Genomic DNA, 27,067 nt, shown 5'->3' on the forward strand with positions numbered 1-27,067 from the left:
TATCTTTTATTTTCTTTGCTCATCAAAGAATTTTTGGATTGTTAGAAACTCTTTGAAGCTGTGTAATGAACTTTCTCTTCCTATGTTTAAATCAATGACATTTTTATTTCCCAGAAAATTTCAGAGAAATACAACTTGAAATTTTATCCATTACTGAATGTTTAAATGATCTGCTGATTTTTTAAAATCAACCTTTCACACACACCAGTACAGTATTTAAACCAATATTTATTTTAATGTGGGGTATGAGTCCCAAGGTCTCTTCTTAAAAAGAGGGATATTTTTAAAATCCTTTTTCAAATTTTATTTTTTTTTGAAAAAAGCAACATTTTAATGAACACCTTTAATATGACCTAACGTTAACATTTCTTTTAAATTTCAAGACTTACATATTGGATTTGATATTATCGCATTTATTTCAATTTTCCAGAACAGTAGGAAAAACGAATGTTTTGGCATACAGTTTAAAAAAGAAAAAAAAAGTAATTTTAATTATAAGAAGATGGAGTTCAGAAAGTATTCTTTTTTCCTCAAAAGGAATCAGAAGAGTCAGCATGTTGCAATTGCTCTTTGACATCAAGATGGTGTCTTTGTTTTATGTCCTCTTTATCTCTGAATCTTGCAATGCCATCACAGCGGAGTGTACTGTACACCATTTTAAATGATAAGAGTTTCAATAGGCACTTTAGTGGAATTAAGAAAAATCTAACACTCTTCCACCGTGATGCCAGATAGCTATCTTCTTTCTAGGTTGTCATGTCAGTAAATTGTATTTAATAGGCCTGAGCGTGTCTCAGTGTGTTTCCAAAATGACAAAACAAAACAAAGCAAGTACATATTATAGGATTTATCTTGTGTTGGCAGAATAAACCCAAACTGACAAGATGATATAGTATCTTGCTAGAAAGCGGATTATCAAAGGAATCTTGTCTTGTAAAGCCTGTGTGGGGGGTGTGCACGTGTGTGTGTGATTTCCATTTGTGTTTCCTTCTCTTTCTTTCTTTTTTAAAATGTCTGTTCTTGGTTGTGTGTTAGCCATCACTTCTCCCCTAAGTGACCTTATCAGGGTTATAACTCTCTTCCTCGCCAAACAAATCTGCCAAGACTTTAAAGCGAGGTCCCCAGTCTGCCAGATAGTCGTAGTCCTGGTCTGCTTCGGTGGTGAGCGAGTCTATAGAGCTGAGCGACTCCGCGACAGAGCCATCGCCCTCGTAGGCATAGGTCGCCAGTGAATCATACGGTGGGGCGCTGGGGTCCACATCGTTTTCCTGTAGCCTTTGATTAATGAAATCCCTGATGTCTGTGTTATCTTCCACCGGCGGTCTCTGACGAGGTAAACAGAGAGAGTCTGGTTTTATATCCCTGCGAATTTTGTTCTCTTCAATCACTTTCGGGTTTCTCAGAGCACCAATGTCGAAAGCCTGGGTGTCCTCCTCGCCGCCTCCTTCATCATCATAATGGATAACGTTGTCTCTGATGTCTTCTTTCGAGGTCATCAGGGTGTCTTTCTTCTTCTGCCTTCGCAGAGCTACATACAGCACCACTATGGCTAGAAAAAGACAAAAACAACAATGTGAGCACAGGAAGGAGATAGGCCGGTTCATCCCTCTATAAAAAGGTAAAACCGGGACTGGGTATCTCTAATTTCTTCCAAACTAAAATTACTATACTTGGTAAAACTCGCATGATTTTCATGGACAACTTAATTTTGAAACTGTAAATAATAAGAAACGAGAGCAAAATTACAAAATAAGACAGACTTCTCCTTATATTTAAACGCATTATGTTTTGAAATATTTAAATGCCAGGTAAAAGTTTGCATTAAAAAATGAAAAAAAAAATGTGGTTTTAAACACAGAGAACTGTACAGAGTTGATATAATAAGAACTTCTTATTTTTGTTTATAATTAACAGTTATCATTTGTAACTAGATTTCCCCGTTGTGACATTACTTTTGTTTCCAACTAACCCCCAAACTTCACTGTGACAATCACTTTTTAAAGCTATAAAAAGGAAAGAATGAAAGAGAGAGAGAGAGAGAAAGGAAGGAAGAAAGGGAGGGAGGGAGGATAGAAGGGAGGGAAGAAGGGGAAATAAGATGAAGCCTTAGCCACACAAATCACGTGAATTAAAAACTCTTTTCAATTCCATGTCCTGCAATATAGGAATATTTTCCAAACCAAATGTTTAGTATTTGAGTTACCTTCATGAAGCTAGAAAATATTTAAGCTAGTTAATTTTATAGGCTTTTATTACAGAAGTTCCACTTTGTTTTTAATTGTCTCACAATCCTCTATCCATTAAATCAATGATGTTTGCTTTTTCTAAGGGAGGGTAGGCACAAATAGAAATGAGGAAGCAGTGATGCGTTTGCTTGCCATAACCCACGACCACCTCCATAGAAATTTCAATAAAAAAGCCCAAATATTGAAAAATTTTGCACCCCTCACCCTAGGAAGGATAGAAAAATATCTAAGAGTCCGGGTTGGTTAAGGAGTTCAAAGAATAGATCGATTTTTAAGCAGACTTCATGGCAGGACAATGGACAAAAGGATTCCCAGAAAATGTACAATGCCTGGAACAGTGATAGCACACTGTGGACACCTAGAAAGGATGTGGGTCAATGTGCAGTAGATGGCAGTGCATGATAACAGTGCTTTAAGCAGATTACTCGCTGTACTGCAAGAAAGCAACAGAGGTCAGAGGAAAGCATCCAAAACATGCCACGTCCTGTGAGGTTGGCATGGAAATACCCTGGGACTCAGATCACTTTTAGAAAAGCAAGGAGAAAGAGAGAGGAAGACTTGATTTGACCTTCAACATCAAAGTGATCTTGTTCATTTTCAGATGTGTCAGTGTGATTTTAAATTTGCCATTTTAAAGTTTCTACTAAAAGCACAGATGGGTACCAGAGATATTTCATTACAAAGCACAGGAGTATGAAGAATGCTTTGTTCTACATACCTGAGAAACACGCATGGAATTAATATCTACCCCATGTAAACTGAACTGGAACTTCATCCTCCAAGTCAGCATGAGCTTCTGACTCAGAGGATGTTATTCTGCAAACTATTGTATAATGCCTTACTCCATATTTTATACAATACTATTTTTTAAACAAATTTTGTTCAATATCCTAGAGATAAAGGTGGTTATCTACATTTTTCAGAATAACTGTTGGTTTAATAAACTTACACATATATGTTGAATGTTCTGAATTATATATCTAGTATAATTTGAATTTAAAGAAATGAAAGGCAAAAAAGAAAACCTATATTGAGTTTTGTAAGTCAGGCAGTGAATTACTAAGTGAAATAGAGTCAATAGAACAGAATTAATGGAAGAAGGAAAACCCTAAAATAGGTTTATATTTACTCTCACAGAGATGTTGCAGAATGCATTTATTTCCATCGTTTTCCTTCTCAGTGCTTCTAGATATTTTATTCTTTTCCATTCTAGTAGGGTTGATTAGAATTTTGATGTTAGGAGATATAAGAGAAGTAGAAAAATCAATTCCTGACTGGCAGTTTGAACACACAATAAAACAAATTTTGGTGTTCCTTCATTTTCTCCCTATTTTGTTCCTCTCCTTTTCTCTTCTTCATTTGTTATTGAACTAGAATTTGAGAAAAGTTGCCCTTCAGGAATAAAACGAAGTTTATATAATCTCTTACCAAGATGTAGAATGTATTGAGAAATCTTTGTTTCAAATGAATCTTTGTTATAGAGATATAAATTGTGACAAGGGCCACAAATTGTTATTTAAAAATCCCCTAGGGTTTGAACATACTTTTGCATTTTTATGATGATGTTATTTATTTATTCCTTGTAGTATATATCCCTGATGTAAGAAATACAAAGTGAATTTTAATAAAAAATTAATTTGATATAGATAGACTATCAAGAGTTATCATTTCAATGCAAAAAAAAAAAACCTAACATATGTTAATTCAAGGGGAGATACAGAGTTGAGAAGAAGAAAGAGATTGAAACCAACCTAAGAGAATCACAATGCACAGTAAAATTGCAATCAAAGCCCCAGTGCTGAGTCCCACAGGTAAGAAAATGGCTTCCACATTGCAAGAGAGGATGGTACCATCAGAGTCACATCTACAAACTCGAATAGTCATTGTGTTTGTGCTGCTCTGGACAGGATAACTGCTGTCTTCTATTACAACAGGGAGGAAGTACAACTCTTGCTGCCTGCGGCTGTATCCATTTCTTTGGGTTTCAATTCCAGCTGTGTTGTCTACAAAACATGACATTTATGATAAGAAGATTAATGTAAGCTTCACATTAAATCTTAAAATCGGTATCTGTTAAACAGTAGGGCATTCTTCTTGAATCAGTAAAATGTTGCCATATTTTTATTCTGTCCTTTATTATTATGAAAAATGCCAAAATGTCATCAAACATAATCAAAATTTCTTCCCTAGGGAGAACAAAAACATTAATCTTTCCTGGTGTGAGAATTAAAATTTCTATTCTAAAAAATGTAGCAAAATGAAAGACTTTCTGGTTTACAAGACAAGAAGTGTGTTGTATCAACCCATTTTTTTCCTAACATCCAAATTCATTGAAAAAAATTTTTAAGAATATTTGTTTCCATAATAGAACAGACAATATTTCAAAGTATGAATCTGTAAACTATCTTACCTAAGAATCTATCCTTCAAAATATTAAAAAAATTGATCAGTTATTTCAGATAAAATTTTAATGTTTTCCAAATCCACATATTACATATATACATACTTTTACTTTTGTAATTTGCACATCATTTAGATTAAGAAACATTGAATTGAGAGGAAAATAAAATGTGCTAAAACCATAAAGACTTATTAAAAATTTTAAACGCCATGCATTGTTACAACCAGTGTGGTAATATAATTTAAAATTATGTATATTAATTCTAGTAAAATCACCAATAGCATTTTCATTTGCAAAAATCCAAGAAAATAAATCATCTTTAATTTTAAACAAATGTAATTATTATTTCATTGCATACATTTTCTCTTCACTTATTTTTACACTTATAAGCAGATCTTCTGCTTTATTCATAGTAACATTTTATCTTTGTGTGTGTCTATTAAAATAATTATTAGAAATGTTTTGATATTTTTAGAAATCTATGAATATTTAGTTACTTATAATATGCTTGATACTGACTGAGAAATCAGATGAAATGGTTTTAGAAAAACAAGCATTATAATGCAGGCCTACCAGAAAAATGTCACTATTTCAATTATATGAAATTCTTCTTTGTGTTGATGCTAATTTCAACAATTAAACATTATACAACTTCTCATTGTAGTAAGAAACACCAAGATTTAAAAAAAATACATTACATGATATGATTAGAGTATGGTATGGGAAGATTAATTTGTACTTATTTTACATAGAGGAGAATTGACAATTGAGAAATAAAACGCCAAAATATGAATCTGTTTAAATATTCCCAATAAGAGTTAATGCCAGGCACTTGTGATGACAGAATAGAAAAATGGTGACATGCTAAATTTACATTGAAATCTTCAGCAATGATAACTGAATACCTAAGGCTGGAAAAAAGAACAGTCAATGATTAAAGTTCAAAATTTGGATGAAAGTATTAATATAAATAGAAAGTGAGAAGGAGAAGCTGTTTTGTCTGCACTTAGTATTTTGGGGGAGGCAGGGATTTGTTATTGTTGAACTCAATTGAGTTCAAAAGGCTGCCTTGAAAATTATATTTATTTCTATTATTATTATTTGTAACTGAACATATAAAACATCTCATATTCTCCTTAGTAGGAAGAAAAAGACACATTAAACAGTGTCTTTATACCCTTAAAATGACTTCTATCTGCTTAAATTAAAAGAAAAAAAACCCTTACATTTACCAACATAAGTTGTGATAAAAAGGAATATGGCAAAAGTCAGATGAGTATAATTGAATTTCAGGCTGTGAGAAAACACTCTTACATGGGGCAAAACATTGTGGCTTTTATTATCATGAATAATTTGATGTAGATTCCACAGCAAAGATACATATGTGGAAAATAGTCAATTCTTATGTTGCAAGAATAGTGTGACCATCTACTTATTTTCCCAACTTAGTTATCTGGAAGTCTGATCTGTCTTCTTCTTTCTCATATTCCCACATCAAACATAGAAAATCTAGCATGAAGCCCTATCAACTCTTATTTCCATCTACTTGTCACCATCCTTTTTCGGCGAACTTTCCACATTATACATAAAAGTATCTTGCTTAGATACAGTTTATATAGATTATATATTTAAACTATTGCTAGGTAGAGAATTTTGTAATTCTTTGGTGTGTATATGTATGTATGTGTATTCCCATATTGTATGAGCTTAAGTGCTCCAAAGGAAAGCATTGAATTTTATCTAAGTATCCCTTTATAAAGTTACATGATAAAGGGTACATTTTATGTATTTAGACTTACTTCTGAAGTCCCGGACTGTAAAATTTGGTTTGATGGCAGCGTCAGGTGCTAATCTAAAGGAGAATTGTTGTCCAGCAGGTGAAAGATCTCGGTCTGCTGCGCTGATTATCTGAATTATCTAAAACAAAGTGGAGATTAAACTCAAAACCAGTTATCGGTTTCGAAGGGAACTTTAAAGAGCAGACTAATCCATTGATTTAGTGAAGCATACAGGTAGACAGGAATGGTGTGTTTAGGATTCATGTCAGTGGATCAATTATTTGCAAACAAATCTCTAAACATTACAGGGAATAATGGTAGGTACAATTACAAGGTACGTTCTAATTCCAAATCGATATATGCCAAACTATAAAGCTTAACAGAACTGAAAAAAACTCACTAATAAACAAAATTAAAATGCACTGGTTTACATTTTAAATTAAATGAAATAACTTCTTTCTTCACCTAAATAAGAAAATGCTTACTGGATTATTTAAAAGTCCTTGCAGTAGCAAATGTTAGTACTTTTATGTTTGTGGGAATGAGTTTTATTTTCTCAAAGAAATAAAATGATAAGAAAGAGAGAAACAGGGACGTGTAACTGTTCTTGTTATGTTTGTTTTCCCCATTGGGTAGGAACAAACATTGTACTGACATAGAATTTTTAAAAGGGCAAACACGATCAACCCTGTTCAGAATTGTTTCCTAAATTGTTCCCATAGGTTGGATACTGTGTAGCTAAAATTCTGTTCCTTCAATAAAATGCCCTAAAAAATAACTTCTGAGAGTCAAATTGTAAAATTCACAATTCACTACATAGATAAGCAAATCAGAATGGCTCTGAGGTCATTTGTTTGTGAACATATCCAAGAGTTGCACATCAATCCAAAATTGAGAAAACGGGAGTAGGAATGAGTGAGGACAATGTACTGGTCAGGCAGTCAGATTCCTAAATTAATTCTACATTTACCAAAGGTAGGCCTTGGATTTCTATATTCTGGCCCCAGTATGTAAAGTGCATAACAGGTTATCTAATATTGATGGCATGAGGCATGTGATTCATTCACTGCTTTTTTCCTTATACCATGGTTAAAATGAAATCTCATGTCACTAATCTACCTTGCCACATAGCTGCACCAGAGAGAAATGTATTAATCTCTGAGATTTGAGTGTCCAGGCACTTATAGAAATTTATGATTTAACAAATTGGTACTCTAGTAACAATTCCAGTTTCTAGTGTTAGTGTGAAGCAGTCAAGCTGTCGCTCAAGATTTATTCACTGTTTTTCGTGGGTGAATATTTTCATCACTCAACACTGAAAGCCAGATCTTGGGATGTGGCAACTGAGCCAAAGATTTACTGCAGTATCTGGATCCAACTCCAGCTTTCCTTCGCATAGACCAATAACTTCAGATCTCTATATTTCATCAGTAAAATTTCTGTAAATTGTCTGGGGCTGATACATGGTTGTCATGATTTTTGTGTGTTTAACTATTACATAATAGCATTCTCATTTATTAAATTATGAATATTTAACATTATTAAGGATAAGGGATATGATTTTAGAATAAAGAAATGTCTTTCAATATACAAAAATGAAAACTTTGTTACATATCAGCACTTATCTAGAATTGTCACCTGGGAGTCACTGTTTTAGGGAAAATCATCTGCAGTATAAATATTTACTATTTTATATACTATCAGCTTTCTTTCCTTTCTTGCTCTTTTCAATACAAGGTCGATTAGATAGATATTTGATTGATAGATACATAGATAAATGTGAGTCAGAAAGGGAGAGATTGATTTGAGTATAGACCAGCAGTAGAAATGGGTATTTCCTAGGCCAGAGGCAAAATCAGATAATGATCATGAATCATCCTCCCTGAAAACACAATGAAAATTTCCCTTATAAAATAGAGCTATGCTTTGCTTTGTATGTGAGTCCCAGTAGACTACAAAAAATCAACTATTTATTAGAAAAGCAGCTTCCAAAGGCCCAATAGATTCCTCACCAGTTACTGAGATATAAGAAAATAAAGGTGATCTCTAGTAACTTCTATTATTCCCTACATTTTAAGCCATTCAATTTACTAGAGAGATATACAAGTATTAAATAGAGCTCTATTTCCCAAAGGCTTCCATTTAGTTTCATTTAGAGAATTACAATCTCCAATTGATCTGACATAATTAATGTTCCTAATTACCTAAAAGAACAAGGATTGGTTATTTTGTGTATCTGGAAAGTGGAAAATAGCCAAGTTGTAGGATTTTGGTTTAGCTCAATTAACTCATCAAATAACCAGATTTGGTTATTCCTTTGTGTACATTTATGAAGCATGTATTTCAGGCACTTAAGAAGGCTCATTCCATATAAAGTAGCTGTGAAAAATTAAGGTGACAAAGGGTTAAAACTTTGTTTAAATGTTTTTCTGTGCCTATTCAAAACTATAGACAGGGCATTTCTCACTTGAGAATATACGACTATATCATACAGGCTGTAATATAATGAATTATCAAAAGAAGGATCAGAGCAGCACAGTCCTGTAGAAGTTTCTCCGCTGATGGAAATAATCTTTACCCGTACAGACCAAAATGGTATTCAGTTGCCACATCTGGCTATAGAACACTTAAAATGCATCTAGTGTGAGTCATCTGTGAGAAATTGATTTTAATAGCTTCATTTTGCTGGTGGACATCACAGGATTAGAGTGACAGGACATATATTCTGCTACACAGGTTGAAGGATTCAGAATGAAAAAAAAATTAAGATTAAAGGATGATATTGTTCCAAAAACTGTTTCATATACTAAGATATTTCATATAAAAATCTAAACTCATCCAATTTACTTAAATGAGTAACTACACATTTGAAAATGATTATATATAGTCCACCAAGGCATACTGAAATATTTTTCCTTTTTGACTTAACATGTACAGTATTGAATTACTCAATTTCTTGCTTCATGGCACAATCTTTTAATTTCCCCATGATTGATTCACTTTATATTATTTATGTATTTATTTATAATAAACTGGCTACCCACCACCTAATATCTAGGATTTTGACAACTTACAATGTGTACTGCTTCCCTATAGCATTTTCCTGCCAGAACATGCATCTCTTACCACCACAGTATTATTGACTGATAAGGGAAAATGTAATTTAGAAATTTTAAGTAACCAAGATGGCCTCCTTGAGGCAAATAGAAAAAGGTTTTACTTTATCAATAAGTTTGAGAGCTCCTTGTACACCTTCATGAAAGCACGTCAACAAGGGAAGAAATTCTCTGGAGGAGTGCACATTACAGTTGTTAGTTTACCAGTTTTATAATCACAATTTCTTTAGAAATTCCACAGTGAGAAAGTGGATAACCAGAGCAGAATCTGCAATTGTAGACCTTTTACTTGTACAATGAAGGGCTACTAGGCTATCAACTCTTTATTCTCTGCGGTAATGCCTCTACATCCATCTATTCGACCATTAACTTACTAGAGTTTTATGTCTCTTCTGGCTTCATTTATGAAAACAAAAAAACTACATATATGCATGGTAATTCATGTATAGACATATAATGTAAAAGACACATAACTTGAGTCTTTATACACTTTCCATTAGCAGTATTATAAGATACCTGTCCTGGTTTGGCATTTTCACACACAGCTGTCTCATATGGCACAGATATTTCTGGAGGAAATTCATTGACATCTAGGACATTTATGAGGACATTGACTTTGCTTGTTAAAAGTGGGTTACCTATTGAAACATAAAAAGAGAAAGGAGGATTACAAAATATTATCAATCATTACTTCTATAGTAATTAGTACTTATTTTTTTTTAAAAGTTCAGCCTTCATATAGAATCCAAAGAAGCTTTCTTAATATTGGAAATTCCAAGGGTGTCATCTCTACCACAAGATGATAAAGGGATAAATAAGAGAGATATAGATGTTTAGACAACAAAGCATGATCAGTTCACTAGATCAGATGTAAGACACCAAAATAAGGCCAAACTTTTAGCTGATACTTTCACAATTGGAGGACATTTCTGGTTGAATGACCTGGCCATAACACCAGGATTACTTCACAGAACCAATATTCATATTTTTCTCTGGATAAAAAACATCTTTCTATGTTATGCCAATATACTTAAAATGTTAAGAATTATCAACATATTTAAATTATTTTCTCAGAGTGATCCATCCTGGATTGGAGAATCTTTGACCTGGGACTAAGAATGATAAATTCCCAGGGAAATGAAGGAAAGAAGGATTTTCATCAATGAAAATAAGAGTAATAGAAGTAAAAGATGGATTTGGGAAAGCTAAGGAATTCCCTGAAATGACTTGCTATTGATAAAAAATGGACACATAAGTAAAATTTTCCTAAAGAATACATTTTTCCTACATTATCAAAATGAACGTTGGTTTGAAAATGTGTCTCTGCTAAAAATCCGTCCTAGGTTTTGCTCCAGACTATTGCTTTATTATCTGCATCCCTGTCAGTTATTGAAGAAACCTAGAGCAAGTGAATTAAACAAATCAAGGCAAAGATAAAGTGTTTGTTTTTCTTGTTGAATATAAATTTTTACCATATAAAATCATTGCTATTCTCTATATGTTTACATATGGATAAATTGAACATCAAACTATTGAAGGGTGTTGACCAAGGTCAAAAAGCCAAGGGAATGGAAGTTAAAGGCCTTTTTCATTTAACATGCCTAAATTAGTGATTAGTTTGGATTCAAATTGCTTACCTGAAATACCACTGAAGATGCATAGTATATTTTAAATTCCCTTTTCTGGATTCTTTTAAAGAATTCAATCAAACTGTCAACAAGGGACTAGTTGTGACAAGTATAGAATATCTTGCTGAGTAAAAATTTATTTTTAAGAAAAGCACTGATTTAAGTGGCATAATGGAAATCTATCATAGTGTACCAGCACAGGCAGAGATATTATAAAGAAAAGATGGCATATTTTATAATATATTGCATGTTTAAGGAGGGTATATTAGTCAGGGTTATCTAGAAACAAAATCAACAGACAATATCTGTATATATTATGAGATTTTATAAGAATTGTCTCATGTTACTGTGGGGATGCATAAGACCAAATTCCATGAGGCAGCCTGTAAGTTGGGAATTCTGATGAAGGTTTTAGATGAATGTCCCAGAAGAAGACGGCCAACATAAGCAGAAATGGAAGTTGTCTATTCTGACTGCTGAAATCATCACTTCTCCTTTTAAAGCCTTCAGCTGATTGGATAAAACTTCTCTCACTGTTGAAGGCAGTCTCCTCAGTTTATTGGAAATGCAATAAGGAATAGATGCTGAAGGAACAAGTAACCGAGCTTGGGACTTCTAGGCAGCGGGATCCTGAACTTACCAATATGAAGAGTAATTGAGTAATTCTCAGTCAACCAATAAGGTAAGAGAGTTTTCAACCAATAGAAGCCATTGCTTTAATTAATAGCCAATCATCACCTCTCCTAGTGTAGTCAGCCAGTCCGCATCTCCCAGTTAAGTTACACTGTTTACATAATATGCTAATCTGGGTTTCAAATCCTAATCAATCAATCCCCTTGCTCAGAACTAGTAATTGACCAATCAGAACATCACAACTGGGACTCGACCCCCAGGCACGGTCACACACACCTGACTATATCAAAAGTGGTTCCAAAGCCCTGTGTGCACATTCCGTCTTCCCCCCAGCCAGAGGAACATCAAGCTGCAAATGCTGAGCCAAGTTGAACACTGAATTGTGAGCTGAACAAACACCAAGTCAAGCCACCAAGCCAAACTGAGCACACTGAGCCGAGCTGCAACAACGAATACTGAGCTGAGCAAACTGAGTTGCAACAATGAATGCCAAGCTGTGAGATACTCATTGAGCTGAGCATGATAAGCTGAGCTACAGAAATGAACATGGAGTGGCAAGTCAAGCTGTAACGCTGAGCCATGTGCTTCCACCACTGCCTTGACCAGGCTTGTGCCTTGGCCCAGGTTGGACTGTAACACTGAAAGCATTTCCACCAGTGCCTCAGGCCAGGCTGGTGCTCAGCCAGGCTTGTGCCTTGGCTAGGCTTGTGGAGCAACACCAGGGGATTTCCATCATTGCCCTGACCAGATTCGAGTTTAATACTGAGCAATGATTAAATAAAGTTTGATTGCACTGAGGTCGTGTTTCTTCATTCTGAAGTCCACCTGAACCAGAGAATACAGTTGGTAACAACAGATGCAGTCAACTTATTGATGACTTAAGTCTGTGAAATGTCCTCTTTCTAACAGTCAGGCCAGTGATTGACTGGCCAAACAACTGGGCACCTTAACATGGCAAATTTGACACATGAACTAAATAAACCATGACAGCCCATCCCTTTTCAACTTGGCAGCCAAATATATCACTTTAAACCATGCTTAATCTCTAAATTAAAAAAGCAAAACAAAACAGACATGTATTTTGCCCAGTAATACTCAACTGTCTTACATTCAACTGGAAACACACTAAAGTGCTCCAGAATAGGGTTTACATTCTTAGGTATTATTCACTCTTAAACTTGATATCCTATAACTGAAATAGAAAAATATAAAACTAAGACAACTTATATCATATAAGAGAATAAGATAGAGAAGAAACACCTAAAGCCTACGTACATATATCAAACATACTCATAGAAAACAAGGAAGAAATATTCATAACCCTTAAAGTTCTTCTTTCTGTAATTGATTACATGGTCATAGTTCATATTTATTGCTACCTTCTTTCATTACCCATTCCATGTTCCTTTCACCCTCTGCAAGCACCTCATATACTTGTCATTCTATGTTTGGTGGGGTGTACCAACCTTCCTCCCTGAAGTTTCTGGACCATTGGTAGTCCTGTATGAATTGGGTTGTTGCAGTAATCCATTGAATTTAATCACTAGAGAAGGTAGTACTAAGAAATTCCTAAATGAACTCCTGAATTCCAGGCAAATTCTTCTTTATCTCTATTGTGTAGTTGCAGTCCTCTTTCCCCTTGCTAGTCAGGATAAACCACACCAGACAGCACAATAATTCTTTTTTGCCTGTTAATGTGGAGCATGAAGAGTCCAAAGTGACCAGGTGACAGTCTGAAATTTCAGTTCAGTAGAATCAGTTATGTCTCCTGGCGGAAGTAATCATCTTTCAGGAACTAAGACCTGTAGACCAGTAATGCTTAAGTATTCAAAGACAGAAAGCAATTTTTTTTTCTTGTGGATCACTAAGAGCAATAATTGAGTAGTGCCACTCCAATTTCCACCTATTGATAACTGGACCTATGAATCCCAGCTACGGAAAAAACAGACTAGACACTGATTTAGACCATACAAAACCTTCTGGAGAACACTGTTCCAGCCCGGCAAAGTATCGCCACATATTTAGCTTGTAATTCAGTCTTCAAAGGCCATTCCACTCTTCTGTCAATACAGCCGCTTATTGGATGATGGGGAACATGTGAATTCCATGAGGATGTGACTTTTCCCACATGTCATTTGCTGCAAAGTGGATTTCTTTCTCAGAATCAATGCTTTGTGGAATAACATGAAGATGAATTAGGCATTCTGAAAACAATGGATGGCAGTTTTGGCAAAAGCATTGTGTGCAGGTAAAGCAAATGCATGTCTGAAGTATGTGTCTATTCCAGTTAGAATAAATTATTTTCCCTTCTATTATGGAAATAGTTCAGTGTAATCAGTCTGCCTTCAGGTAGCAGGCTGATCATCTCAGGAAATGATGTCATAAGACACTGAGTGTTGGTCTTTGCTGCTGGAAGATTGAGCACTCAACAGTGGTTGTAGCCAGGTAAGCCTTGGGTGTTGCTGAGCCCATCATTACCACCTCCATCATTACCACCAAAGCCACTTTGTTCTTGAGTACTTTGGGCAAAGACAGGAGTAGCTGGGAAAGAGGCTGATTGGGGAATCCAAATAATGGCTCATCTAATCCACTTGATTATTAAAATCTTCCTCTGCTGAAGCAACCATCTGATGAACATTAGCATGGAATACCAATAACATCGTGCTTTTCACCCAGTCAGAAAGGTATGTAAGCGTTCACCCAAAATCCTAAGGATCTGCATTGTGATTCTCCTATAGGGAGCTGCCAAAATGATGCTGTCTGGAGACTTTGACAGCTCCCTATAAGAGAATCACGATGCAAATCCTTAGGATTTTGGAGGAAAGCTTTGCCTTTCTTCATAAATAACTACTCTCTTATTGAGAAACATCTTTTGGTCTGCTACTGGGTCTTTAGAGAACCAAACATTTGGCCATGGGCCACAGAGCCTTAAGAGGAAGAAGGAAGGAGAGCCCAGGCAGAGATCTCCTGCCATCTTGTTTCGAGACATGGCAGCTGACTTTGGTGAGAAAGCAGCCTTGAGTTGTACTCTTTAGGTCCTTGTAACTGTATACTTTACCCCCCAAATAAATACCCTTTATAAAAGCCAGTAGACTTTTGGTACTTGCATTAGCACCCTTTTGACTGACTAATACAGCCCCTTTGTTCTTGTTGGTTTTATCTCCCATCCTCTGACACATAAGCACTTTACCAATAATCTAGAGCAGTAGTTACTGCTTGCTCACCAGGTCCACTCAACATTATGTCATCAATATAATGGAGCAGTGTGATGTCTTGTGGGAGAGAGAAATGATACAGGTCCTTGTGGACAATATTATGACTTATGGCTGGAGGTTGATATATCCCTAATGTAAGAGAGTGAAGGTGTATTGGTGGACTTGCCAACAGAAATCAATCTGTTTCTCATTGTCCTTACTAATAGCAAGTGAGGAGAAACATTTGCCAGATCAATAACTGGATATCAGTTATCATGGGATGTATTGATTGCTCAAACAATGGCATCTTGTCTGGAACAGCAGTTGCAATTGGAGTCACCACCTGGTTAAGTTTATAATAATTCACTGTCATCCTCCAAGATCCATTTTATTTCTGCACATCCCAAATAGGAGAGTTGCATGCGCATGTGGTGGGAATTGTTATCCCTACAACTTTCATATACTTGATGGAGATACTAATCTCTGTAATCCCTCCAGGAATACAATATGACTTTTCGATTTACTAATGTGCTTAGTAGGGGTAGTTCTAGTGGTTTCTATGTGGCCCTTCCTATCATTGTGACCCTCACTTTGTAAGTCAGGGAACCAATGTTCCAGAGGGATTCTACCTCTTGCTGGGTATGTCTATTCCAATTATGCACTTCAGAACTGGGAAAATAACCACAGAACGGGTCTGGGGACTACTGTACACACTGTGAGATGAAGCTGAGCTAAAACACTATTGATCACCCACATCTATAAGGCCCAACTCTGGTGGACCAAAGTGATGATTCTGGTCCCTGGAATTTATGTCACTTCTGAGCCAGTGTAAAATAGTCCCTGAAATTTCTCATTATTTATTTTTCCAAAGTGCTCAGTTAGGTCTCTTTGGAGAAGTCTAGAAGGAAGATAAATAGTACTCATTTTTGGCAGTATAACAGGGTCCTTCCCCAAGAGGACCTTGCCTTCCATTCATTCAAGGGGTTTTGGGTTTATAAACTGTCTCAAGTTTGGAAATTGATTAAAGGGCCATGACTCTCTATTTTTGTAGTTAGACTGTTGTTTAAGAAGTCTTCTGCTTATATAGGTCAAGTAAGAATTTACTTGACTGCCCATCAATTTTACCTCTAGGTACCTCATTATCTATTAGCCAACATCATAGGTCTCTGCAAGCCAGAAAATTCTGATTGTCTCTCTGTTTCTGCTGTCCATTGTGGTAGTCACGCCTACCTGATCTTTGGCAATTAGGTGCTGCCACTTGGTTTCTGCCAACCTGGGATCCAGTCATCTCCATTGCATTCAAGGATCCCAGTTCAGTGGCAGAAGTTCCCACAGTAATATCTGACCTACAGAAAAGAGCAACCACAGAGCTCTTGAGAGAAAATGAAGTTTGTCTCACAAATTTATTCCTCACAGTTCTGCTGAAAAGTGTATCCTCTAGATATTCATGGGGTGGGTAAGCAGGTCTTACATGATAAATGCACTCCAATTTCTCTAAGCCTTTAGATCACTTCATCCACATTATGTCATGCAGTTATGGCATTTGACCCCAGGCATTGTCAGCCACCTTTCTGTCCATGTTTCAACCAACCACCTAAACAAAGCGTGAGAGCTACAAACTACAACAATGATTCCAGCTTTTCTGCTTAGTGGGCCCATATCAATAAATTCATCCTGATCCAACCTTATATTCCTTCTACCATTATCCCATACCCTTAAAATTCATTCCCACACACGTTTCCCTGATTTTTGCCTATATAAATTTAAAAATCCATGAAAATCTTTTGAAGTATATCATACATTCTCCTGTTCATATTTTGTACCTCACTGTTTTGGGCATGCTATGACTTCAGTCTAGTTATAGACCTGGAAAGAAAAAGGGGTGAAAGTGATGGCATGAGAAGAATAAGAAGTATCTTACAAGCCAATTATCTTAGGGCATCCCATTGTAGTTTCATCTGGTGAAACAAGAACAGTCTGACAGAGAAAAGAGGGCTTTTTCCTCAGGGGAGGTGATTTCAAGTTTACCAAGGACAGAGTGTAATTTCTTCAGGTGGAGTTAATTGGAAGCTATTTCCTCAGAACAAACTGAAGGTATGATGGCAAACCATTACAAGTTTATCTGGCAAAGACTCAGCAGCATCTTTTCACCAACCTCATACTTTTTATCCCCACAAAACTCTGTTATGGTATCAAAAACACTCTCATGTAGAGCCTTGCCTCTTACAAGCATTTGAGTAGGTGTATCCAATGGTGGTATTTTGCATATCTCTATTGCCAAGGCACACCACAGACCAAAAGCACCATTTTAATGATTGGAAATAGAGTCATTAGTACTTTTAATCAGAGTAGAGAACCAGTTCCAAAAACCACAACCAAGTCAAAGATGTCATCCTTAAGATTGTATTTCCAAAGAACCACTCCCAGTACCAAAGCTGTATTAGCTAAGGTTCTCTGATAACTAGGAAACAGAATTTAAAGGCGATATCTGTAAATATTATGAGATTTTATAAGTTTTGTCTAATATGACTGTAGGAATTCATGGACCAAATTCCCTAGGGCCAGTAACAAGCTTGGAAATCTGATGAAGTTTTTTGATGAATGTCCCAGGAGGAGCTGGATGGCTGATATTGACATGGAAATTCAGTTTTAAAGCCTTCAACTGATTGAATCACACTTTTCTCATTGTTGAAGACAATCTCCTCAGTTGATTGGTAATACAATCAGGAATATATTCCATGGCAATTTGATATTATTTATGAATTCCAGAAAGAGATATTATGTTTGTAAACTGGTCTGTTCCTCTATGCATGATGTCCTTTGATTGTTTTAGAGTCAGGTGAGATGTCTTTGTTTAAATTATATTAAGATTAGGAATTTGATTTGACACTTCAGTAGAATGTAACTTAGTTTGAATCCTTATCTCCTTTATGGGCTATGTAAATGGACACTCAAGCAGGGAAATACACAGAAGTAGATACAGAGAAGACACATGGAAGAAAGAGAGAGAGATCCATAGACAAGGCAGAAGAGAGAACCTTGATCCTGGAGTCCCACAGAGGGTTGAGCCATTTACTTGAAAGTCTGCAGCCAAAGAGACCAGAGTCCTGAGCTACTGAGAATGCCAAGAAAGAAACGAGCCCTCCAGCCTACAGCTAAGATTAGAAGAAGTGGGGACCCATAGAGCCTTAAAAGGAAGAGGAAGAGGAAGCCTGAACCCTCACAGAGCTCAGCAGCCATCTTACCACAACACCTGGCAACTATTTAGGTAAAGAAGTAACTCTTATGATATCTTGAATTGGACTTGTTTATGGCCCTATAAGTGCAAGCTTTTACCCCCAAATAAATATCCTTTATAAAAACCAACAAATTTCTGGTCATTTGCATCAGCACCCCTTTGAGTGACTAATACTCATGCATTCAACTGACTACTGATTTCAGTTCATGAAATGTTCTCACAATAATAATCAGGCTAGTGATTGCCTGGCCAAAAAAAGAGGGCACCGTAAGCTGGCAAATTAACACGTGAACCTAACCATATCAGAAGCTGTATTGGTAATCTTTGTGAAAGATATAAGAAAATTTATTTTAATTAATATTGGTCACAACGTGTTATCTTATGATAGAAAAGTTCAGCCTTGATTTGGACAAGTTAATTAACCTCTCTTCAACTCAGATTCTTCGTATGAAACAAATGGTACTAAAAGGCTGTGTTTCATAGGTTTGTTGTATTAAGTGAGATCAGTTTTTTTTGTTACTTTTTTTCTTAACAAATTGTTGGATCACTTATGGTCTGTCTGAATTTTGTTCCACTTATAAAGGACTCCAGTAACAGGATTAAGACCATCCTGATGGAGGTGGTCTACACCTTAACTGAAATAACCTCAACAAATAGTCTTACTCACAATGAGTTCACACCCATAGGAATGTCTTAAATTTAAGAACTTGTTTTCCTGGAGACCTACTACTACAAAGCACCAAAATGATATGTGGTACCACTCAGCTAACATGGAGTTGAAGAAGGTCAACCACCACAACATGGAGCCTAGAGTGTCTACAACTGGAAGCGGGAGGAGTGCATCCAGTACCCATATGGAATCTAAGCCCTCACTTGACATAGATGTGCAATGGACACAACCAATCCAATGTCCACAGAGAAAATGTGGAATGGGTGTGGAAACGGTAGCCATGGTGGCTGCTGGGTGTGGGGAACGGGAGGAAGAGATGAGATGTGGAGGCGTTTTCGGGACGTGGAGTTGTCCTGGATAGTGCTTCACGGACAATTACGGGACATTATAGATCCCCCCAGGGCCCACTGGATGGAACGTGAGAGAGTCTGGGCTATGATGTGGACCATTGACTATGGGGTGCAGTGATGCTCAGAGATGAACTTACCAGGTGCAATGGATGTGTCATGATGATGGGAGAGAGTGTTGCTGTGGGGGGAGTGGGGGGCGGGGGCGGTGGGGTTGAATGGGACCTCATATTTTTCATAATGTAATTAAAAAATAAATAAATAAATAAAAGATAAAAAAAAAAAAAAAAAAATGATATGTGGTAAAGAGGAGTTTCAAAGTACAGAGGGTCTGGTTCCACAATCCATGATATTAACTCCTAGTTTGTATTGTATTTTGGAGAAAACATTTTGACAATTTTCTGGTTACTTTAAAGAATTTATATACCTTAGTGATTTAGCTTTTTATCATGAAAAAAGGTTATTAACATGAATTTAACAGATTTTTATATGTAAGAAATTCTCTTTTGGGACTTTTAAATGATTTATTCTCCTCAAAAGAGACTTTAACATCTGTCCCAATGAGAAATATGTCACATAAATATCATTAAAATAGTGACTTTTTAAAAATTAATAGTGCTCCTCAGAGGGGTACTTCTCAAATTTTGACTCAAGTAAACTTTTGTGTGGGACTTTCCTATGTACTGTCGAATGTTTATAATGTTTAAAAATTAAATGTCACTGGAAAAGTAAGCAGAGTGGAAAAAAGACAAAGCATGCTAATAATTACTGAAGTTAAGTAGCTTTTATGGATTTCATGAAATAGTCTGTCTCCTATTTTATATGTTTAAAATATTTCAGAATGAAAGGTTTTAAAAGTGCCTCCTTAAATTATTAAACACCAGTCAGGAAGAAGTATCAGCTCCATTTGACAATCACTGTCTTCAAGTAAGCATTGACATTTTTACAAGAAAATATAATTTGCAACAATATAATAACATTCTTTAATTTGTGTAAATAATCAATCAAATGACAGTCAGTGAAAAAGAAATAAAATTTCCTTTTGATTCATTTAATCTATATTTGGGGCAACATTGATGAAATTTGTTTAGTCTTGATTCCCTAAAAATATTATTTTCCAACTACTTGACAATAATCATATACATTAATTAATTATCAGTGAATACTTATAAAACCCAATCATAGATGGACTTTATAATTATTAGATAACCAAAGCCTTACATAATTAATACTAAGTTCCAATTTTTATTGATTTACATTGTTTATATTTAATAAACACTTCATTAATAATACTGAATTCATATAATCCAGAAACAGTGCTAATTTTTTAATCTCCATGTGATTTCTAAAATGATTTATGAAATATCCTTGATTTTCTAGTCAGCTCTCATAAATTTATAAGCCAATTTGAGTAGAACCACTCCATTTTTAGTATTTTCATGGCTTAAAAATTAAAAAAACACAAATCATCAAAATCAGGAATGAAAAAGGTGACATCACTTTTTATCATTAAAAAAATGAAACATTATTAAGAAATATAGTAAATAACTTTATGCACAAAATTTAGTCAACATAGGTGAAAGGGACAAATTCCCCAAATGCTCAAATTACCAAAGCTGACATAAGAAGATACAGAAATTCCTAATAGAACTAAAGATAGTGGATAAAAATTACCTCACCAATAAAGTCTCATTCCCAGACATTTTCATTGGTGAATTTAGCAAATATATTTTTTAAAAGTTATCAGTTCTTCACAATCTCTTTAAGCATACAGAAAAGAAACAAACATTTACCAATTCGTTATATGTGACCAGAATTATCCGGATGCCAAAGACAAAGTCATACGAGAACAAATTGCAGACAAATAAAATATAATTACAAAATTTCCACAATGCAATATTAGCAAATCAACCCCAGCAGTGTAAAATAAAAATAATAAACCATAAGCAAAAGATATTTATTCTAGGAATGCAAGATTACTCTGGCCCAAAAAAAACAACACCCAATCAATGGAATATACCTTATTTAATGAATAAACATTTGGAAGTCGACTTCTATAGATTCAAATTTAGCACTTGGAAAAGCCGAAGTCCAAAGACCCTGATGGCAGAGGAAGCTTTTAACAGTAATCCCGTCCACCAGAACAATGATTAAACAGACAAGAATGGTCTGAATCAAATATTTCAAAACTCAGAGGTTCAATAAAACAATGTACCACATCCAGGTAAGAGCAGAAGTAAAAGACTGATAAATTATGGTAAATACCAGTAAATAGCTATCTCCATGAGGTGGTTATGATGTCTATTCCCCACTCTCACAGAAAGCAACATGGGATCCAGGCCCTGGTTTAGCTTGTTTGTGCCCATGAAATGTATAAAATCCCACTTCCCCAAGATCCAGGTTTTTAGGGGCCAACTGCTGATCAACTGCATTTGATTAGTTACTACAGAATTTTGGGACCCACAGTTCTGAGGGCAGCCACTGTTCCAACCTTCCCCAGACAGAGGTGGTGGAGGAGATTTAAAACTAGTACACTTCCTCAGAGTTGTAGGGGTCAGTTTAAGGATTGCATTGGCAAGACAGTGGATAAGCCAAGAAATTGCAGCTTTGGAAAGTCATCAGAGAAGCTCCTGGTGCTGTTGTTGACCCTTTATTCATGCCTTCCCCAGGACATTTAGAGTCAGCTGGAATTTCCCTTGAGGGTCTCTGGCTTTCCTTCCCTTCCTAGCTTGGAAAGCCTGATTGGAAAACTCCTCAGTGATTTTTCCTCCCAGGCAAAAGCAGCTTGAAACAACCAAAGCAGTATAAAAAATAATTGAGGCAGTCAGCCTGTGGCAAAAGCTTACCTACAGTGGAAGTCCTGCACTGGAAGAAATGGGAGAGGGAGATCTGTTTCTGAGGAAGTAGCAGTATGATTTAAACTCCTGTAAACAGTGGACACCTAAGGCCAATAGCAAGCACAGATTCAGCAAAAAACAAAACAAAACAAAACAAAACACAGCACCCAAAACAGGAAGGACACTGCGCTTTGCATTCACCTTGAGCTAACCTGCCTGAACTCTGATGGAGTGCCTTAGCCAATACAAGCCCAATATGAAAAACAATGAAAAGTATTTTTTGCTTAGAATTGCTTGGTTTTGTTAGCACCTGCACTCAAGAAAATTTCTTTCATATCTCCAGCTGGTTAAAAATTCAAGAAACAGACATACCAGGGAATAAATCCCAGAGTTTATATTTGAAAATATTGAAATGTACACTGTGCAATAACAACAAAAAACACAAACAGGAAAAGATCTCCCAGCCAAAGAAGGAGATAAAAATTCACAAAACATCAATAAATAATAAAAGACTGTGGACACACAGGACCAAGACTATAAAAAATGATCTTCAGTATGCTCAAGGATATGAAAGAAATGCAGATGAAGAACTGAGGGATATCAGAAAAAAGTAAATATGGTCAGAGAAATGAAGGAAATTACAGAGAAATAAGGATATCAGGAAAATAATGAATGAATAACATGGGAACCTCAATAAAGTGAGAAATTTTAAATAGGAGCCAAACAGAACCACAAGAGCTGAAGACCACAATAACTCAAATGAAACATGCTCAGGAAGGTGTATCAGCAACAGTTTGAAGCTGACAGAAGAGTCAATCAGTGAACTGAAAGATAAGACCATTGAAATGAGTCAGGCTGAGGATTGGAAATATATATATATATAATCAGTAGACTTTGAGACCTCTGAAACACCATTAAGCATACCAAAAAGAAAGAGAGAAAGAGGCAGAAGGAATATTCAAAGAAATAAAGACAGAAGATTTCCCTAACCTAGCAACAAATGTGAATATGTATATGCAGCAAGCCTAGAGATCTTGTATCTAGATAAACCTGACGAACAATATGCCATATCACATACTGATCAAAATGTCAAATGTAAAGGATAAGGGAAGAAATCTGAAAGCTGCAAAAAGTAATTTGTTATGTAGTGCATTCCCCCCAGCGTGGGATATGACACCCGGGGATGAGCCTCCCTGGCACCGAGGGATCACTACCAAATACCAGCTGAAGATGGACCTAGAAAATGATCTTGAATTAAAGGTTCAATGTGGATCAGCAGAATATCCCTGTCTACATATAATATCATGACTTTCAAATGCTGTTTGATCTAATGTAAGGGGGAAATGGAAAGCAGAAATGAGTTTATATGGCTACGAGTCTCTAAAAAAGAGTCTGGAGGCTGTCAGAAGGATTGCCCCTGTGCACAGCTGAGCAGAGTCTGGGAGACAGATGGAGTGGATGCAATCCCCAGGTGTTGGTTCCTTTGAGGGCTAAAGAGACACACGGGTTCTATGGTCATGGCAGACAGGGTTCACTGCCATGTCAGATGGCCCTTCTTTGGAGGTGGTGTTTCTGCGTGATGGAACTGGACTCAGATGGGATCTCTTTTCATAAGACTTGCATCCTACTTTACTGGAATTGTAGTTGGTGTTGCGGTTTAAGATATATTTAGGGAATTTGAATCTCTGGACTGACAATAGGATAGCCAGGCCCTGAGCCTCAACAGACTCCAGCTCCTACAATCTGATTTATTGGACTCACCTCACTCAGCCAAGATGGAATTGAAGAAGGACAACCACCACACCATGGAGCCTAGAGGGCCTACAACTGAAAGCAGGAGGATTGCATCCAGTATCCATGTGGAATCTGAACCTCCTCCTGACATAGAGGTGCAACAGACACAACCAATCCAAGGCCCACAGAGAAAAGGTGGCATTGGAATAGGAAAAGTGGACATGGTGGCTGATGGATATGGGGAATGGCAGGAAGAGATGAGATGTGGAGGCGCCTTTGGGACTTGGAGTTGCCCTGGATGGTGCTTCAGGGGCAATCACCGGACATTGTAAATCCTCCCAGGGCCCACTGGATGGAATGTGGGAGAGTATGGGCCATGATGTGGACCATTGACCATGAGGTGCAGAGATGCCCAGAGATGGACTAACCAAATGCAATGGATGTGTCATGATGAAGGGAGTGAGTGTAGCTCGGGGTGGGGGGGGGAGTGGGGGGGGCGGGGGTGGTGGGGTTGAATGGGACCTCATATAATTTTTTTTAATGTAATATTTCTACAAAATCAATTAAACAAAATGAAAAGCAAAAAAAAAAAAAGTAATTTGTTATGTAAAAGACAGTCCCAAATTCATTAACTGGTAATTTCTCATAAGGAAAAAGGAAGCAAGATGGAATTGGGTTGAAATACTTAAAGTGCTGGAAAAGAATAATTGGAAACTAAGGATTTTATTTGATGAGATTTTCTTTCAAAAATGAGGGAAATGTTAAAGACATTTCCAGATAAACAAAAGGTATATCTTCATCATCGCTAGACTTGCCTACAAGCAATGCTAAAGGGAGTTCTTTAGACTGAAAGCAAATTATAGTACACAGAGGTTCAAAACAGCATCAATAAATAAAGTTCTCAAGTAAAAGTAACCATATGGGTAATTTTAATTGCCAGCATTAGTGTGTATATTTTTATATGTAAATCTACTTTTTATTTTCTACTGGTGCTAAAATGCACATCATGAAAAGCAATGATAAATGCAAGAACAGAATAAGGTAGGGGACGTCTGGGTATAGGAACAGTGTGTATGTATGTTATTGAAGTTATGTTGGCATCAAATCAAACATGATACTTATATATTTAGGATGTTAAATTTTAGCCCCTTCAGACCAAAAAGAAAATGGATGAAAAGCAGAAATGAGAAGTGACTCAATATAGTACAGTAATATTAATTGAATAAATACAAAAGTAGGCATTAATGGGGGAATCAAGAGACAGAAATGACAGAAATGGTATGTCTTACAAATACTAAATAGCAAATTGTCAAAAAAATGTCCTGCATTATCAGTAGTGACTTTAAATATAAATGTATATTTACCAGTCAAAAGGCAGTGATGGGCTTCAGAATGGATAAAAAATGATGTCCCAACTATATGTTGTTTATGAGAGACTCACCTTAAATTCAAAGAAACAAGTAGGTTGACAGTGAAAGGATGGATATATATATATATATACACACACACACACACACACATATATATATGTATATACACACACACACACACACACATGCACACACACACACACACACCCCATGCAAATAGTTGCCAAGAGAGCTGGGGTAGTTATACTAATATCAGTTAAAATAGACTTTAAGTCAAAAGTAGACTTTTGTGAGGGGAAATGATGGCCATTGTATACTGATAGAGGGAGTCAATTCAAGAAGAATATGTAACTATCATAAATATATATGCATCTAAAAGCAGAGCCCCAAAATATATGATACAAATATTGACAGATTTGAAGGGAGAAATGCAAAAATAGATAATAAAATAGGAGAATTTAATACACTACTTTCAATACTGGATAGAACATCTAATCTGAAGATCAATAAGGAAATGTAAGACTTCAATGATACTATAAAACAACTAAACCTACAGACATATTTAAAAACACTTCACTCAATTACAGAATACATATTCTTTGAGTGCTTGCAGATTATTCCCCAGGATAAAGAATGACCTTAAGTTACAAAATAAGTCTGAAAACATTAAAAAAGTTGAAATAATACCATATGCCTTCTCTGACCACAAATGATTGAAGTTAGAGATCAGTCACAGAGGCATAAAATGGAAAATCCACAAATGTGAAAATTAAACAATGTACTCTTAAACATCCAGTGATTTAAATAAGGAAATCACAAGGGGAATTAGAAAATATCTTGAGAGAAATGTACATGAAAGTACAATATACTGAACCTTATCAGATGCAACAAAGGCAGAGCCGAGAGGGAAATATGGAGCTTTAAATGCTTCTGTTTAAAAAAAAAAGATTATGAATTAGAGACCTAACCTTAAAACTGGAAGAACTAGAAAAAGAAGAATAAACTAAACCAAAAACAAGCAAAAGGAAGGTAATAACAAAGATTAGAGTAAATGTAAATGAAGTAGAAGATAAAAGAACAATAGAATCAACAAAATCAAAAGTTGGTTCCGTAAAATAAAATTACCAAAACTATAGCTAGTCTGATGGGGAAAAGGAGAGAAAACACAAAGAAATAAAATGAGAAGTGAAAAAGTAGGCAATACTGATAAGCTCACTGAAATTAGAAGGATTATAAGAGAATAATATGAACAACTGTATGACAACAGATTAAATGGCTTAGATGAAATGTACATATCCTAGAAACACAAAAAATTAACTACAATGACTCAAGGAGAAATAGTTCTCAACAAACCAATGACTAGTACAGAGACTAAAGAAGCAATCCAAAGCCTCCCAACAAAGAAAAGCCCTGGACCAGGTAGCTTCAAATGGGAATTTTACCAAACATTCCAGAAGTAATTTTCACCTATCTTCCTGAAACTCTTTGGAGAAACTGAAAAAGAGAGAACACTGTGATTCATACATACCAAAGCTAGATAGATAAAGACATCACAAGGAAAAAAAGTTTCAGACCAATATCTCTCATGAATACAGATGCAAAATTCAACAAAATACTAGCAAACTAAATCCGATGGCACATAAAAGGAATTATACACCATGATCAAGTGAGACCTATCCAAGGTACATAAGGGTGATACAACATAAGAAAATTAATTAATGTAATACATCATATTAATAGAATGGAGGAAAAAATACATGACCATCGCATTTGATGTAGAAAAGTCATTTGACAAAATATAGCACTCCTCTTTTATAAAAACACTTAGAAATGCAGGAATAGAAGGAAACCTTTTCAATGTGATAAAGAACATAT

General features: G+C 35.8%; 1 protein-coding gene across 2 annotated transcripts in view; it reads right to left on the reverse strand.

Annotated features, from left to right (window-relative positions):
• Nucleotides 1–210: 210 nt before the first annotated feature.
• The window catches only part of CDH12 (cadherin 12), a 1,117,721-nt gene continuing 1,090,864 nt past the window's right edge, over nucleotides 211–27,067 (reverse strand). For both annotated transcript variants that reach the window (XM_058307302.2, XM_058307298.1), the window contains 4 exons: nucleotides 10,058–10,179; nucleotides 6,447–6,564; nucleotides 3,998–4,249; nucleotides 211–1,549 (listed from right to left, as the gene is read on the reverse strand). In XM_058307302.2, coding sequence (XP_058163285.1) covers nucleotides 1,050–1,549; nucleotides 3,998–4,249; nucleotides 6,447–6,564; nucleotides 10,058–10,179 — 992 coding nt within the window. In that variant the 3' untranslated portion in view covers nucleotides 211–1,049. The remainder of the gene's footprint in view (nucleotides 1,550–3,997; nucleotides 4,250–6,446; nucleotides 6,565–10,057; nucleotides 10,180–27,067) is intronic.

The sequence above is a fragment of the Dasypus novemcinctus genome, chromosome 2 (assembly GCF_030445035.2).
Source record: "Dasypus novemcinctus isolate mDasNov1 chromosome 2, mDasNov1.1.hap2, whole genome shotgun sequence".
Classification (NCBI taxonomy): domain Eukaryota; kingdom Metazoa; phylum Chordata; class Mammalia; order Cingulata; family Dasypodidae; genus Dasypus; species Dasypus novemcinctus.